Source organism: Lipotes vexillifer, unplaced genomic scaffold (assembly GCF_000442215.2).
Source record: "Lipotes vexillifer unplaced genomic scaffold, Lipotes_vexillifer_v1.1 scaffold528, whole genome shotgun sequence".
Classification (NCBI taxonomy): Eukaryota; Metazoa; Chordata; class Mammalia; order Artiodactyla; family Lipotidae; genus Lipotes; species Lipotes vexillifer.
In genome coordinates, this window is record NW_006794582.1 from 2,442,436 (window position 1) to 2,459,194 (window position 16,759).

Sequence of the window (16,759 nt, forward strand, 5' to 3'; positions counted from 1 at the left end):
AAAAAAAAAAAAAAAAAAAAAAAAACAACTCTGAGGGCTAAAGTCTGGTGTCTTCATCAGCAAGACTGCCCCTCCCCCTGCAACCCCATGCCTGGTGTGTGGAATAAATGCTCAGTAAATACTTACTGAATAGAACCGATGGAAGGCAACAGTAGTATCTTTTCCAAGAAGCTTAAAATGCTTTGCCTCATTCATTTTGCCTATGCCTTCTCCAGTCTGCAGAGGATCATTTCATTAAGTACTTCGCATTTATATCATCTCTGTTCTGTGTTGGCTTCTCTCAGGCATCCCCTGGACAGTGTGCCCTGTAGTTAACTGTCTCGCCAGAAACTACATATCCCCTGAGATCTATATGCAGCTTTCCTATTCAAGTCATTGCATTAAAGCAGGTGTGTTTCCTTTTGCTCCAACCCCTTCTACCTGGACATACTGTTGAACAGATGACTGAAAAATGCTCTTTAGGGAGTACAAATAGAAAAAAAAAAAAAGTAGTTGCTATTTCTGGCTGTCTGGGCCTTGTTTGTGCTTTCTCTGCTAGATCAATGTGATGACTCATTAATAGATCTATTTAGTTTAATCGGTTTTTATTTTACATTATTGACAGGGTAGCTGCATTGCCAGTCAGAGTCTAACATCTGACCAGACTAAAGAAGAAAAGGGATGTTTTTGTCATGGCCACTGGGGCATCATATACTCTTTAGAGTATTTTAAGAGGAATTTGAAGGCATTTTCAAGCCTAAATAAACTCTTGGAAATTTGCTATTAAATAACATTTTGAAGCAAGGAGAGGCAGATGGAGGTCATTTTTTTCTTTTTGGTTGTTTGTCACAGAGAAACTGTGGTCTAGACCCCAAGACAATTTCCTTTTCTCTTCAGCTGTGCATCTAATGTGGGCTCCTGGCCCTCCCACAGCACGTTGCTTTGGAAGTGGCTGGGCTCCTTCACCGGCACCACACTGAAAGTGCCTTCCCCTCCGTCAGGTTTAATTCTTCGCTAAATAGGCCATTTTCCCTGAAACACCATGGTTTTCCTGTCAGCCCAGATTCATGACCTTAATCAAAAACTTCCTTTATTGGTGTCTGTTTAAATTGCTTTAACGAGTTACCATTTGTCTGGCATGAAGGAGAAATGACTCTTTAACCAGGAATGAGTGTATTCCACAGCAGTTGTTAGGCAGGATGTGGTGTTTATTAAAGTCCATAATTTATTCTTCTGCATCTGTGTGCCACTCACCTTGGCCAGTAGTGGTTAGAGCTGTCCCTCCTTGTGTGTTGTCACTGTCATTTTTAATCTTGGCATGTTTGACCTACTGTTCTGTTACGGAAAATTTTGTCAGTAGCTGGGAAATCTCTGATTCTTCTATAAAGTGAACCTGTTTTCTTTAAACTGACTTAAGAGTAATGATTTCTATCAGGTAGAGAAGAAATCTTAAATGAAAGCTCTAAATAATGTCTTGGGCTCTCTGGTAGGTTTTAGAAGGGGAGCTCCTGGGGAGGTAAATGGGAATGCCACCCAATTTTGGCAAGTTCTTAATGAAACTCATGATTTTAATAGACTGACTTTATTACTCCTGTTAATTTATATCCTCATCACAAGATTGTCTGCTCAATGTTTGCTAAATTCTTATCAGTCTTGGGAGGCTGAACTTCCTCTTTAGTTCCTGCTGCAGCCAAGACAGTTGTCTTCTTTTCATCTGAAAAGAGTGGCCCCAAAGGCCCAGGGGTGAAAATGAGTAGTGGCTGTGGCAGTCTGTGGACCTCAGGACTAATCTAGGGAACTTTGTCTTAAATCATGTCAGGCTGAGAATTGGCTTTAAATAGCACATGAAATAAAAGAGAGAAGTAAGGCTTATATGCTTATCCAGCACACTTTTTGGTCTCACAAAGAAAAGCCTAGTAGGGTGATATTTTAGCTCTCATCAACCTCATTCTCAGAACCTGGACAGGACAGCTATCTGTACATTAGGTAACACCTAAGGAAGAGGAATGGAGTGGAAAGATCTTTGTGCCAGAGTCTGGTGCTGGAATATTGCACCAGAGCCACCAAAGATTTGCCCAATGAGCCTTGCACCCAAATTTGGTTCTTCCTGTCATTTTGGTCCAAAAATGGCATGAGGACAAAGAAAACAAAAGATCTCTCTCTGAGATCTGAGAGTGGCAGGAACCCTGCATGCCCAGGAATGATATTCATACCATTGATGGGTGCCCAGTGATGGATGCTTAAGCAAACCTAACAGCCTGGCAGCTCCCTAGAGCTGGACCAAGGGCACACTCTCCTTTGAGAAGGACATCAGGTTTTCCTAACCTTTATATAGATAGACCGGTGAATCTCCAGATAGCTGGTGAAAGAAGTAACAGCTGATTTAACATTGTAGCTTCTAGGTTAGTCTCTGGATTCCTGGGCTGCCCAGGGAAACTTTAGGGCAGTGCTCAGGGAGCTGCCCCCATTCCTGCACTAATCGGTACACGTTGGAGGCATGGAAGCAACTGAGTGAAGAGACTCTGCACCTTTGGAAGCACAGTTCTTTAACATGTGGGAGCTCTGTTGCAGAGCACATTTCTCCTTCACGTGGGCAATGAGACATGAGAGGCCCAGGCTTAGTTTTAAGCTACTCAGAAGGTCTTTCCCCTCATATCTGCTGTCCTCTGAAGATTTCTCTGGAAAGGAACCAAATTCTGCACAAGGCTTAGAATGATACTTTATTTCTTTATAGCTTTTTTTAAACGCTAATTTTCAAACTAATATATTCTTATTTCTCACAGAGAAAATGCAGAAAAGGCAAAACAAAATAAATATCACCTCACTTCTCAGTTTCCATGGTTACTCATTGTTAATGTTCTGGGTCTTTCCTTCTGAGTGGCACTCTCTGGCACTGTGACGTGTGCTGCATTGGTCCATGTAAGCAAGTCAGCTCCTTATTGAGGGAATTGAACAGCCACCTTTTTAAGAGGACGAAGGCAGATTTGGTGCCTCTCATTCAGGGGTATCCTCAACCAGAATTCCTCCTTAGGAGCCAGAATTTTGGTTTTAAGTTTATTCTAATTTTTTCACACATGTTCACCTGCCTTTCTTTTGCAAAATGTTATACCCTTAAAAATGCATATTTATTTTAACTATTGGATTTTTAAGCTCTCTGGGGGTAAGATTGTTACTTTTGGATAGTATTCCATTGTATATAGCATGGACCGTTTATAAAACAGGTCCTGAACCAAAGTTGTTGTCTGATCTGTTAAACAATATCAGATGTCCTTTTTCAGCCTACTGGGGTGCAGGGTGCTAAGTGATAGTCCAAGGGGGACTCAGTTCTCTGCTAGGATATAGGTATTCCATCCTCATGCTTAAACTTTTTGTTGTTTTTGTTGTTGAACCTTTCAAAAAACTTTTTTTTTAAAGACTTCTTTTTTTTTTTAGAGCAGTTTTTAAGGTTCACAGCAAAATTGAAAGTACAAAGATATCTCCTACACACCCTGCCCCTATATGCACAGCCTCTCCCATTAGTACCATCTCTTACCAGAGTGCTACATTTGTTACGTTGATGAACCTGTGCTGACACAACATTATCAACCAGAGTTCATAGTTTATATGATGGTTCACTCTTGATGTTGTACACTCCATGGGTTTGGGCAAATATAAAATAACATGTACCCTTCCTTATTTATTTATTTATTTGCGGTGCGCGGGCCTCTCACTGTTGGGGCCTCTCCCGTTGTGGAGCACAGGCTCTGGACGCGCAGGCTCAGCGGCCATGGCTCACGGGCCCAGCCGCTCTGCGGCATGTGGGATCTTCCCAGACTGGTGCACGAATCCATGTCCCCTGCATCGGCAGGCGGACTCTCAACCACTGCACCACCAGGGAAGCCCCCTTCCTTATATTTTTGAGGGCTGAACGTCTTGCACTGCATGTATGAGGTGTTGTAAGAGGGAATATCTTGAGGTACACTCAGTAGGTGCTTAGCAAAGATGACAACTGGGTGACAGTTCTTTAAATTCACTACAGTGAGCAGTTAATTTCTGTTAAATGCAAAGCCTTAGTCCAAGTGTTGGAGATAGAATGTTGGTTGTGGCAGAGTCCTTGCTTTCTAGGAGTGACCCTGTCCAGTGGGGTGGCATGTGACAACTAGCTCTCAGGAAGTGTGATGAGTGCTGTGCTGATGGTATGAATCCTGGTGCTACTGGAGCACTGTGGAAGGGAGAGTCAGGCCTGGGGTGCTAGGAAGACTTCGCTCTTCTCTGAATGTCAACCCTTAGTTTGTGTTCTCACTGGGAAATGGGTGGATCAGTGCAGACAGTCTTTAGAATTAGGATGCACTCCTCAAGTTATGAATACCTGTGTAATGCCTATTTTGGGTATATATAAATAATTTTTTTACATGGCTGCCCTTTGTGCCTTTCGGCAAATACCTCCCACAAGCAGCCAAACTTTGAGTCAACATCTCTTCTCAGGGACTTCCTTTCTTCCTTAAAGGAATTGTGCTACATTGCTAAGTTAGTTTTTTTTTTTTTTTACATTTATTTAAAATTTTAATTAAGATAATTAATATCTTTTAATTAAGATAATATATTCACATGGTTCATAAATCAAAAATATAAAATGATAGCCAATATAAACTCTAGTGATATAAAAATGTAAATCAAGTTTCACTTCTTCCGCTTTCACTCGTTCCAGGTAATCATTTTGGTATTCTTTTTCCATGCCTCAACCCCACATGTGTGGATAATCACTTTTATTGGTCTTGTATATCTTTCCTTCCAAAAGCTCTTTTTGCAATTACCAGAAATAAAAATTTATATTTTTATTGTCCCTCTTTAGTACACAAGAGTTAGGATGCCATGTTCATGAATATGGTCTAGGTCTTCTATTATTCAGTTGACAATGTGTCTCGGTGATCTCACCATTTCAATACAGAGGGAGGTTCCCAAGTTTTCTGGGTTTTTGGCACTCTTAGTGCTGCCTTAACTTTTTTCACCATGCCCTAAAAATACCAAAAGAAATACCTAACAGTTTATTAAGTATTTAGGTCTAAATAACAAGCATTTATATTCTAACAACTGATAGATGTTTGTAAGAATAATATTCATAAATTGAAGAATTAAAAAAATTTTTTTCTTAAATAAGCACAATTAACTTATTAATGAGATTTGTATACTGTTGAGCACTATACAACTTCTCAAACCTTGGGATCAGATTGGATACTACTACCCTTATTTCCTGTTCCGCATTCCTCCTGGCTTGCAGTTTAATACCATTTTCAATAGGAATATGCAGAAATTGTTTACCAGATTTTTTTTTTGCCACGCAGAGCGGCATGCAGGATCTTAGTTCCCCGACTAGGGATCGAACCCTCGCTCCCTGCAGTGGAAGTGTAGAATCTTAATCATTGAACAGCCAGGGAAGTCCCCTGTTTACCAGATTTTTGAGATACAATCTATTTCCAAATTTGGGTGGGTTTTCCTTAAGAAACTACCTGAATAAAATTATATTGGGTTGAAATATCTTTTTTTTTTTTTTTTTTTTTTTTTTTTTGGGATATCTTTTTTTTTTGGCCATGCCACGCGGCTTGCTGGATCTTAGTTCTCCAACCAGGGATCTAACCTGGGCTCCGGCAGTGGAAGCACCGAGTCCTAACCACAGGGCTGCCAGAGAATTCCCTGAAATATCTTTAAAAAAAGAAAAAATTAATTAATTTTTGGCTGCATTGGGTCTTCATTGCTGTGCGTGGGCTTTCTCTAGTTGTGGTGAGCAGGGACTACTCTTAGTTGCAGTGTGCAGGCTTCTCATTGCAGTGGCTTCTCTTGTTGTGGAGCACAGGCTCTAGGAGTGTGGGCTTCAGTAGCTGTGGCATGTGGACTCAGTAGTTGTGCCTCGCGGGCTCTAGAGCACAGGCTCAGTAGTTGTGACACACGGGCTTAGTTGCTCCGTGGCATGTGGGATCTTCCTGGACCAAGGCTAGAACCCATGTCCCCTGCATTGGCAGTCGGATTCTTAACCACTGTGCCAGCAGGGAAGTCCTGAAATATCTTTTAAGTTAAGAGATTCACATATCTATAAAAGATGGAGAAAGACCCAGTTACAGTGACTGTCTAGACTGTGGATTATCCCACTTTTGACCAGGAGACAGGTAACCCACCACTTCTGGCAGCTGCTAAGGTGGGTCTTATTTGGAATCCTTTGGCAACAAGGTTGCTGACAATGAAGATAGTGGCTTGGCTCACTCAGGCCGGCAGCTCCCTCCTGGAGCCTTTAAGTGCAGCTCCTCTACTCTCCGCCTCTGTTGGTGTTGCTGCCCGAGCACCCCGTCTTCACTGTCCTCTCTTTTTCTTCTCGTTTTCCTTCCTTTCCTGTCTTCCCCTCCCCCTTCACTTCTCCCTTTCTCTTCCCCACTTTCCACCTGTGAGCCGGCTCTTCTCTGGGGCTGTGCTGTAGATCCACCATCTCACCTACAAGTTTGAAGGACTGTGAAAACAGGAAATTAGAAGGTTAAACAATCAGAAACTGTTAGTCCTGTGATAGAATTGTTGAAAATGAAACCAGGTATCAGTGTTTGGAAATTGATTTTCAAATAATAAATAGCAGCAGAAATAACAATCATATCATCAATAAATACATTTTATATCTGACAGTGTACTTTCAAATACATTTTTTCACTTAATCTTCAAACAACCCTATGAGGAAGGTATTACCATCCCAGTTTTGTAAGGGATGGGAAAGGAAAACTGATATTTTGAACTCTTGTTGTGTGTCAAGTACCATTAGGAACCTCAGTGACTTGCCCAAGATTACACAGTTTGTAAGAGGTAGAGAATACATTTGACCTGGGTCTTTTAATGAACTTTATGTGTGCAATGCATATACTGAACACTAGTTGAATAAATGAAACTTGGACTTCTAGAGGCTATATTGTGCCATAAACGCACCAAAACATCTTCCTTTTTTCTTTTCCAGCATCTGCTACAAGCCTAAGTGGGTCTGACAGTGAGACTGAGGGGAAGCAACGCAGCTCAGACTCTTTTGATGATGCATTCAAAGCAGACTCTCTTGTGGAGGGAACTTCTTCTCGCTATTCCATGTATAACAGCGTGTCCCAGAAGCTTATGGTATGTCAGGGGTTGGGTTGGGTTGTGTTGGGTTTCTGAAGCTCTACTAGCAGAGTGAGAGAAGGGAAATTGTATTGGTATGAGAAGAAGCAAAGTGAGGGCATGCGTTTTTCCTCTGATTTAATTTAGTAGAGAGCTGCTATAGTTTAGTAGAGAGAGTGTGACCCCTTCTTGATAGAAGTATCACATTTGAATCATCCATGGGAAGTGGCTGCTGAGGCCTGCTTCTCCTGTCCTGTCCAGAGCTGAGTTCTTGTGAGCATATGTGAACACATGAATGTGTGTCTGTGGATAAAGAGGCTTCATGCTGAGATTTTTTTCCCTAGTGAGTGATCTCAAAAGAAATGACTAAAATCCTGACTAAAATCCTGCTCACTCCTAGGTACCTAAAATAAATGGGAGTAGTAGTCTTCCGTATTACTTCCAAAAGAGGGCCTAGTTTTCCTTAATAACTTCAGTACCCCCATTGGTATACCATAAGAAGGAAGGTGAAAAGGAAGATCTGCTACTTTCCTTATGAGACTTCAGTGTATGTGCAAAGGTTAGGGAAATCCAAGTTTGTCTTCTGTCTAGCTTCAAGGATATTATAGTTGACCTCTCCATTTTCTGTTGGATTCATTTAAGAATGAGAACTGCCACTTCTGAAGTCATAGTCAGGATTCTGGGTTGGGGCCAAAAACTTTGGGGAAGTGGAAGATGGGGAAGTTTGTGACTGAGTCAGACTCTTTGACCTGGGGAAAGATTTGTGGCTACTGTAGGAATTTCATCCGGCTCCTGAGCTGGTAATGCCCCTTCCATATGGAATATAGACCTTCTAGGGTAAATCAGATCTTCTTAGGATTGGAGTTCTTTTATTAGACAAGGGTGTGTGGGTTTTGGGATTCGGGTCTCTGGTTTGGGGGGTATGTAACTGGGCTCAGTGACTCTAGAGTTTAATGTAAGCTTTTTAGTTAGTTGTGACATTTAAAAAAATGTTTCTGTCCAGAGTCTTATAGTATCTCCCATACCTCAGTTTTACATGAAGTGATTTTTCAGTTAATCTCTTGATTAAGTGGGCTCCTACAAGCCCTCATTTTCCTTGCCTAGTAAGGCCGTTTGACTGGTTAAAGGGTAAGGTTTAGAAGTTGCCGCTTGAAGTGGTTCCATTTTAAATTATGTTCTCTTTACCAACTTTACTCTGGATCTACTTCTCACTTAATCAGACAAATTAGCTGGAAGGGTAGTTGTGCAAATGTCCAGTGAGATTCATTATATACTCTTGGTGCCTTTAATTACAGCTATGAGGTCCCTTCTCTTTTATCCAACTTATAGTTGCCCTAGAGTTTCACCTCCAGAATAGACAGCCACTGGGCCCACAGTTAAACTGCAGTTATTTATTTATGCTTCTTTTCATTAGGCTAGAAGGAAAACCTTAGGCCTTACTCGTTTATATTTCTCAGGGTTTAACACGTCTGACACATGATAAGGGCTAAATAAACGTCTGTTTATTTATATAAATGCACCATTACTTCTCTTTTTCAGGCCAAGATGGGCTTCAAGGAAGGTGAAGGATTGGGTAAATACAGCCAGGGTCGGAAAGACATCGTTGAGGCCTCTAATCAGAAAGGTCGACGAGGCTTGGGTCTGACGCTGCAAGGCTTTGACCAAGAGCTGAATGTGGACTGGCGAGCTGAGCCAGAGGTAACTGATATGGAGAGGAGGAGACAGGAAAGCCATTTATGGCTTTATGAAGCCATATTAACATTAACAAACTAGAAGTCTCCAGAGACAGTATGATCAGGGTGGTTAGTGGAGATTGGAACTAGTTTCTTATGTGGAAGATACTGGGGGTGTCCAAAATGGAAAACAGGAGTCTGGGGGAGATATGGTGGGATGTGGATTTGTTTCCTATTGCTTCATATAGGACTGTCTAAGACCAGTGGGTATAAGATGCAAGAAGGCAGGGCTTCCCTGGTGGCGCAGCGGTTGAGAGTCCGCCTGCCGATGCAGGGGACACGGGTTCGTGCCCTGGTCTGGGAAGATCCCACATGCCGCGGAGCGGCTGGGCCCGTGAGCCGTGGCCGCTGAGCCTGTGCGTCTGGAGCCTGTGCTCCACAGGGGGAGAGGCATCACAGTGAGAGGCCCGCATACCGCAAAAAAAAAAAAAAAAAGATGCAAGAAGGCAGAGTGTGTCTCCACAGAGAACTTTAATAAATATATACAGCTTTCCACCAGTGACGAAGGTGCCTAATGAGATAGTGAGCTCCCTTTTCTGAAAGGATTCAAATGGGGCCAAATGAGGACCTACTCTCCCATTGTGTGAATGATTGGATTAGGTGCCCTCCAAGGTCCTTGCACCTCCACAGGTTTATGACATCTCGGTATTAAATAGGTGTTTGTTTATGCCATATAGCTTTTCTGTTGTGGGTTCAGTCTGCTTATCTCCTTGGGTATGAGTTTGCTGAATACCAAAGGAGGCTGTATCCCTTTTCATGGCACAGGTAATGTTGAGATTTTATTTTTATTTATTTATTTATGCCCTACCTTATTCCACAGAGGATTTGAAGTAGGTATAATAAAAGCACCTAAAAATAATGGTAAAATATTACCATTATAGAGTTGAAACTAGAGAAAATAGAACACAGATATCTAGCCTTCCACATAGTTGCTGTAGTTGAGCTTCAGATGTGGGTCTGAACTCTGGAAAATTTATATTTTATTTGTCTCCTGAACTGATGTTCCAGTTCAGGAAAGAAGTCCTGTGAACCTGTGCATGATAAAAGCCTAATAACGTGTCAGAGTAAGATGCTGATAAGCCAGGAGCTAATGGGTTCTGGGGGTGGTCCTGCTGTGCTGCCTTGTAGTTATGAGGAGACGAGACAGGCAGAATAGGGCAAATATTTGTAACTGGGGCTAGATGTAGGTTTTTACTTCAGAAATACTTGTTGCTTTCCATGTCCTCATTTGTGTGAAAACAAGTGAAGAGTCCCTATCCTCTCAATGGGGCAGAATTAGAACTAACTTTGCAAACTTAGAATCTGAAATTTGCTCATAAAATCTCTGTTTTTAATGTAGACAGACTATTGGGAAAAAAGAATTTTTTTTTTTTTGGCCATGTTGCACAGCTTGCAGGATCTCAGTTCCCCTGACCAGAGATTGAACCTGGGCCGTGGCAGTGAAAGTGCTGAGTACTAACCACTGGACCACCAGGGAATTCCATGAACAATTTTTTTGAGGCAAAGCTGTCCTAATTATCATTTACCATAATTTACTTTTTCTCTTCAAAAAGATGTCCTGTCTTTTGGATAAGAATTTGGCTCAGCTATTAGTTGGTGGCCACTTCTTTAAGGTAGATGAGTCTGGGCAGCCTGAGGTGAATGTCCAGTTTCTGGAGTCACCACACGGAGAGTGCTCAGTGGCCACTGCAGCCCAGGAATATGGAGTGCAAGGTGTGAAGCTTCAAAGTCCACTTTGTGGGTAGCCTTAATGTTCAGACTTCCATGGGGAGATTGAGTCTGCTTTTCCTCTCCAAAGGGGCATCCAGAGTGTATATGAGCTTCTTTTTAGAGGTTATAATTCACAGCTATTTATGCTTAATGGGGGTGGATTTGACCAGGGGGAGAAACCATGATTCACTGCCACATTCATCGACAAAATTTTCAGTAATTTTTCTTTTAAACTTTTTCTCTGTTAAGTGTGGTTGGCTTGCCCTCAAGACCTTGCATTGTGATACCATTTTATGCCTTTCAGAGCATGTAATATTGCCTTTAATCTCATCGCTTCAATTCACAGTGGTGAATCTCTTCTCCACACTTGCTTGGAGGGAGTGTGTGGAGCTGCCAATGCAGGTTAGCCACCTGTTTAGGTTTTATAATCCGTGTCTTTCTAGCCCAGTGAACTTAGTTCTGGCTGCATGTTAGAATCACCTGGAGACTTCTAAAAACATACTTATACCCAGTCCCCACCTCAGACCAATAGAATCATATACTCTGAGGGTGAGGCCCAGGCATCAGTACTTTTTAAAAGGTCTGCAGATGATCCTAATGTATAGCCAGGATGAAAACCACTGTTTTAGCTTGATAAGGAAAGTAACTGAAAAATTAAGAGGAAGCAACATTAGAGATGCCAGTTTCTGCTCTGTCTTGGAATGAAAGGTATCAGGAGGTGAGACTCATTGCACTGAGTCTTCCTGATGTAATTACCTTATCATGGACTTAAATCCTACGTTTACTTCTCTGTGTCCCCAATGCTCTGATTATAGGCCTCTTGAGTTAAGGACCATGTCTTTTTTTTTTTTTTTGGCCACGTTGCACGGCATGCGGGATCTTAGTTTCCCAACCAGGGATCAAACCTGTACCCTCTCCAGTGGAAACGTGCAGTACTAACCACTGGACTGCCAGGGAAGTCCCAAGGACCATATCTTTTTTTTTTAACATCTTTATTGGAGTATAATTGCTTTACAATGGTGTGTTAGTTTCTGCTTTATAACAAAGTGAATCAGTTATACATATACACATGTTCCCATATCTCTTCCCTCCTGCATCTCCCTCCCTCCCACCCTCCCTATCCCACCCCTCTAGGCGGTCACAGACCACCTAGCTGATCTCCCTGTGCTATGCGGCTGCTTCCCACTAGCTATCCACTTTACACTTAGTAGTGTATATATGTCCATGCCACTCTCTCACCTCGTCACAGCCTACCCCTCCCCCTCCCCATATCCTCAAGTCCATGCTCTAGTAGGTCTGTGTCTTTATTCCCGTCTTACCCCTAGGTTCTTCATGACCTTTTTTTTTTCTTAGATTCCATATATATGTGTTAGCATACGGTATTTGTTTTTCTCTTTCTGACTTACTTCACTCTGTATGACAGACTCTAGGTCCCTCCACCTCACCTCAAATAACTCAATTTCATTTCTTTTTATGGCTGAGTAATATTCCATTGTATATATGTGCCACATCTTCTTTATCCATTCATCTGTTGATGGACACTTAGGTTGCTTCCATGTCCTGGTTATTGTAAATAGAGCTGCAATGAACATTTTGGTACATGACTCTTTTTGAATTATGGTTTTCTCAGGGTATATGCCCAGTAGTGGGATTGCTGGGTCGTATGGTAGTTCTATTTGTAGTGTTTTAAGAAACCTCCGTACTGTTCTCCATAGTGGCTGTATCAATTTGCATTCCCACCAACAGTGCAAGTGTTCCCTTTTCTCCACACCCTCTCCAGCATTTATTGTTTGTAGATTTTTTGATGATGGCCATTCTGATCGGTATGAGATGATATCTCATTGTAGTTTTGATTTGCATTTCTCTAATGATTAATGATGTTGAGCATTCTTTCATGTGTTTGTTGGCAGTCTGTATATCTTCTTTGGAGAAATGTCTATTTAGGTCTTCTGCCCATTTTTGGATTGGGTTGTTTATTTTTTTGTTATTGAGCTGCATGAGCTGCCTGTAAATTTTAGAGATTAATCCTTTGTCAGTTGATTCATTTGCAAATATTTTCTCCCATTCTGAGGGCTGTCTTTTGGTCTTGTTTATGGTTTCCTTTGCTGTGCAAAAGCTTTGAAGTTTCATTAGGTCCCATTTGTTTATTTTTGTTTTTATCTCCATTACTCTAGGAGATGGGTCAAGAAGGATCTTGCTGTGATTTATGTCATAGAGTGTTCTGCCTATGTTTTCCTCTAAGAGTTTGATAGTTTCTGGCCTTACATTTAGGTCTTTAATCCATTTTGAGCTTATTTTTGTGTATGGTGTTAGGGAGTGATCTAATCTCATACTTTTACATGTACCTGTCCAGTTTTCCCAGCACCACTTATTGAAGATTAGGTCTTTAATCCATTTTGAGTTTATTTTTGTGTATGGTGTTAGGGAGTGTTCTAATTTCATACTTTTACATGTACCTGTCCAGTTTTCCCAGCGCCACTTATTGAAGAGGCTGTCTTTTCTCCGCTGTATATTCTTGCCTCCTTTATCAAAGATAAGGTGACCATATGTGCGTGGGTTTATCTCTGGGCTTTCTATCCTGTTCCATTGATCTATATTTCTGTTTTTAGGACTATATCTTTTTAACTCTGCATTCTGAGCTCTTAGCCCACAGTAGGTATTCATAAAATAATATTGGAACAAATGAAAGAAACTTTGTAAGTTGGGGAAGTTTCTTAGGATTCAATCCAGAATTGGACCTGGCCTTCAGAAGTTAAACTTTAGAATTCTGGCTCTTAGATCTAATGTCTGACACTGATAGTGGCCTCAGCTTCCTGGACCCTTTTCACTCTGAGTCCCTCTTGATTGTTTTGCGGAAGCCCTGGTGAGTTGGGGCATAGCCCTGAGGGTATATCTTACCTGACTTACTTCCCTCTCTTTTGTTTGTAGCCCAGTGCCTGTGAGCAGGTGTCATGGTTCCCAGAATGTACCACTGAAATTCCTGACACTCAGGAAATGAGCGATTGGATGGTTGTGGGAAAGGTAGGATTTCAGGAAAATATACCCTGAATTCTTGGCACTTATCTCCTGACTTTTCTCCTCCTCAAGTCAGTTGTGTACATCTGTGTACTCACAGTTTAAGAAAAATGTGAATCTGAGCATTCTGCATCAAGAGGGTGTGTCAGGGGCTTTACGGATATGCCGCTGTCAGATGAGGCAGACAGGGTTTTTCCTCCTTTAACTTGCAAGGCAGCACGAAATGCATAACTTCTGGCTTCCTTTTGGTTGCTTTTTAGAGTAGCTTATTATACATCTGTATATTCTGGTCACTGCTGGGCACTGTTTCAGGTAGATAAAAAGGCACTATCCCTGTCCTCAGAAAGTATTGAGGGAGTTGTTACGGAGGAAATTTAATTTCCTTCTGGAAAATTATAAGAATAAAGTAGATAGCTATACCAAGTCGGCATGGTCTGGAGAGCAGTTCTCAAAGTGTAGGGACCTCCAGGGATCTCCATGACCCTTTCACGGGGTCTACCAGGTCAAAGTTATTTTAATAATGATACTGAAAAGTTATTTGCCTTTTTCATTCTCATTCTCTCACAAGTGTCCAGTGGAGTTTTCCAGTGACCATGACATGTGATATCACGACCAATTGAATGCACATGTGGACAGGAGAATCTAGCTGTTGTGTATTAAGCCAGATATTGAGAGATTTGCAAAATGGAAAACAGGGCCACTCTTCTCAATAAATTTTTTTTTGGAAATATAGTTTTTTCTCATAAAAGTGTTATTTATGTTAATATACCATCTTCTTTTAAACTAAATTAGTAAATATTTAAATGTTTTCTCAGTTTTAACTTCTAATATATATACACATATCTCTTATATAAACAAAAGCTCTTTGGGGGGTCCTCAGTGATCTTGAAGAGTGTAAACCTGAGAACCCCAAGTTTGAGCATCACTGATTTAGAGGTAGCCTCACTCAGACATGAAGTTGGACTTGACATCCCTATGAGGCTCCCTCACCCTTGTTTTCTGTGACACTACCAGGTCAGTGCCTGGTATCCTGCCTTCGTACTCATCACAGAGCAAGAGGCTTCCTGGTTGAGGGAATTCCCCATCCTTCTGCCTCCACCCTCTAGGGACAGACAGCTTGGATGTCTCCTTCCTGTTTGCTTTTCTCAGCCTCAGCATTCATGAGTCTTGTATGCATATGGTGCTCTAGTCACAGTCAGTACCCAGGGGGCTGCTTCATCTCACAGCCATCTGGACTGGAGCCAGAGGGATTTAGGATTTTCTTTTTCCCGCCCCTCAGGGATTGATGTTCTTTGGCCCCTTTTGCTCTACTCACTCAGAACCCTAGTTTCTCCATCCATCCCCCCAAATACAGTTGCTTGCGGTCATTATTGATTGTTTTCTTCTCCCTGTAGAGAAAGATGATTATTGAAGATGAAACAGAGTTTTGCGGGGAAGAGCTGCTTCACAGTGTGTTGCAATGTAAGGTAAGGACTCCTGGCTAGAGCTGGAGTTGAAGATTTTGTGTGAGGGGTTGTGCTGGGCTTTTCTTTTTCTTTTGAGTCAGTTGTGGGGAGGCTGAAGTTTAGCTAAGATTTTTCCTTGAGATCAGATAGGTAGCTTGGTACATTTCTGTGAGGTGTCCTTTTTCCTGGTGGCTCTCCTGCCCTGTAGTGTTGTGCTATCCCTATGATCAGTAGCCAGGAAAGGAACCACTTAATTTCAGTGGGTCGGTTCATTGTAATCCTGAAGGGGACCTGGCATAGTGAAAGGTTCAGAATCATTGTGTAGCATCAGATAGAGCTGAATTCAAATCCTAGTTTTTTTCCTGTGTGACCTTGGGCCACTTGCTTTAGCTTCTCTGAGTTTGAGTTTCCTCATCTATAAATTGGGGAGAAATTTCACAACACTCACTTCCCCGTGTTGTTGTAAAAATTAAAAGAAGTAGTTGGTGTTACCCTCCCCTTGATGTCTTTTGGCCTGTCTTTGGGTCAGGAAGTGCATTGCCTGGGGCAGAATGAGCCAAGGAAACTCTGAGGAGGAAATGGGTTGGAGAAGATGCAAGGCCTCAGACTGGCTTCACAGAGCTTATTTTTCTGGCAGGCAGAGTGTTGGGTATATCCTTAAGGTGACTGGAACTCAGGTAAGGTGAGGCTTTCTTTTTTCAGAGAGAATATTAGAGAACAGAGAAGGGTTCCCTCCTGTGTGGTAGGCGCCCTCAGAAAACTCTGGTCTTGGTTTGTCTACCCTCTCTCTGGGTACCCTTCATATCAGAACTCTGGTCCCTTGGGAAGTTGCTGCTGGAGTGGAGAAGCAGATTTGTTATGAGGATTACCAGTGCCAGGAGGTGACTCCGTGCCATTTATTAACCACTTACCATGTGCCAGGCACATGCTTACTTCCATTTTATTTTGTACCATTTTACAGGTGAGGTAGTTGAGGGTCAGTGATTGAGTGACTTGTCTAGGGTCACACATCTGGTCATTTCAGAACTGGGGTACGGCAGGAGCCTAGCTCTTCAGAGGGCTGTGAATCAGGCCCCTCAAGCTCATTAAGACACCTGTTTCATCCCAAAGGGTGATGCTCACCTTCAGGTTCTGATTCTCTCTGGGCAGAATGTGTTTGATGTCCTGGATGGGGAGGAGATGCGGCGAGCTCGGACCCGGGCCAATCCCTACGAGATGATCCGAGGAGTCTTCTTCCTAAACAGGTTTGCTGACATTTCCTCCCCCGCCACCCCGATGTACACTGCTCTACCTTTTCATTTGAGCCTTAGCTCTCCATATGTCTGGTACTGAGGCACACTTTTCTGTCTTGCTTTGTTGCAGGGCGGCAATGAAGATGGCTAACATGGATTTTGTGTTCGATCGCATGTTTACAAATCCGAGGGACTCTTATGGGGTGAGAACAAGATTTTGCTTCTGAATTCATAGTGCCAAATGAGCTTGAGCTTCAGTGGTTCAGAAATCGCCATTTGTGCAGTGCTAGGAGAGTATTCCTGCTAGGTGATAGAGATGTATTTTGTGAAAGAGATATATTTTGCTTTGAGCTCTTCAGGTAGGGTTCCACAGTGCTTCCTGTGGTCCCAGGAGTGCCCCAGTAAGCAGTTGTCTCTAGGGCTTCAGGCCCTGAGTCCCACCCCGCAACTCTGCAGACCCTGCTGCTCACTCTGAGTGGAGGCAGCAGGGCTTGCAGGGGTGGAGAAGGGGGCTTTCCTGACAAAATCACCAGCTGTGCATCTATAG

At 42.3% G+C, this 16,759-nt stretch overlaps 1 protein-coding gene across 2 annotated transcripts in view; it reads left to right on the forward strand.

Annotated features, from left to right (window-relative positions):
* CMTR1 (cap methyltransferase 1) overlaps positions 1–16,759 on the forward strand; it is a 61,065-nt gene that overhangs the window by 4,549 nt on the left and 39,757 nt on the right. For both annotated transcript variants that reach the window (XM_007467288.1, XM_007467287.1), the window contains exons 3-8: positions 6,944–7,095; positions 8,617–8,775; positions 13,449–13,541; positions 14,930–15,001; positions 16,130–16,224; positions 16,343–16,415. In XM_007467288.1, the coding sequence (XP_007467350.1) occupies positions 6,944–7,095; positions 8,617–8,775; positions 13,449–13,541; positions 14,930–15,001; positions 16,130–16,224; positions 16,343–16,415 (644 nt within the window). The remainder of the gene's footprint in view (positions 1–6,943; positions 7,096–8,616; positions 8,776–13,448; positions 13,542–14,929; positions 15,002–16,129; positions 16,225–16,342; positions 16,416–16,759) is intronic.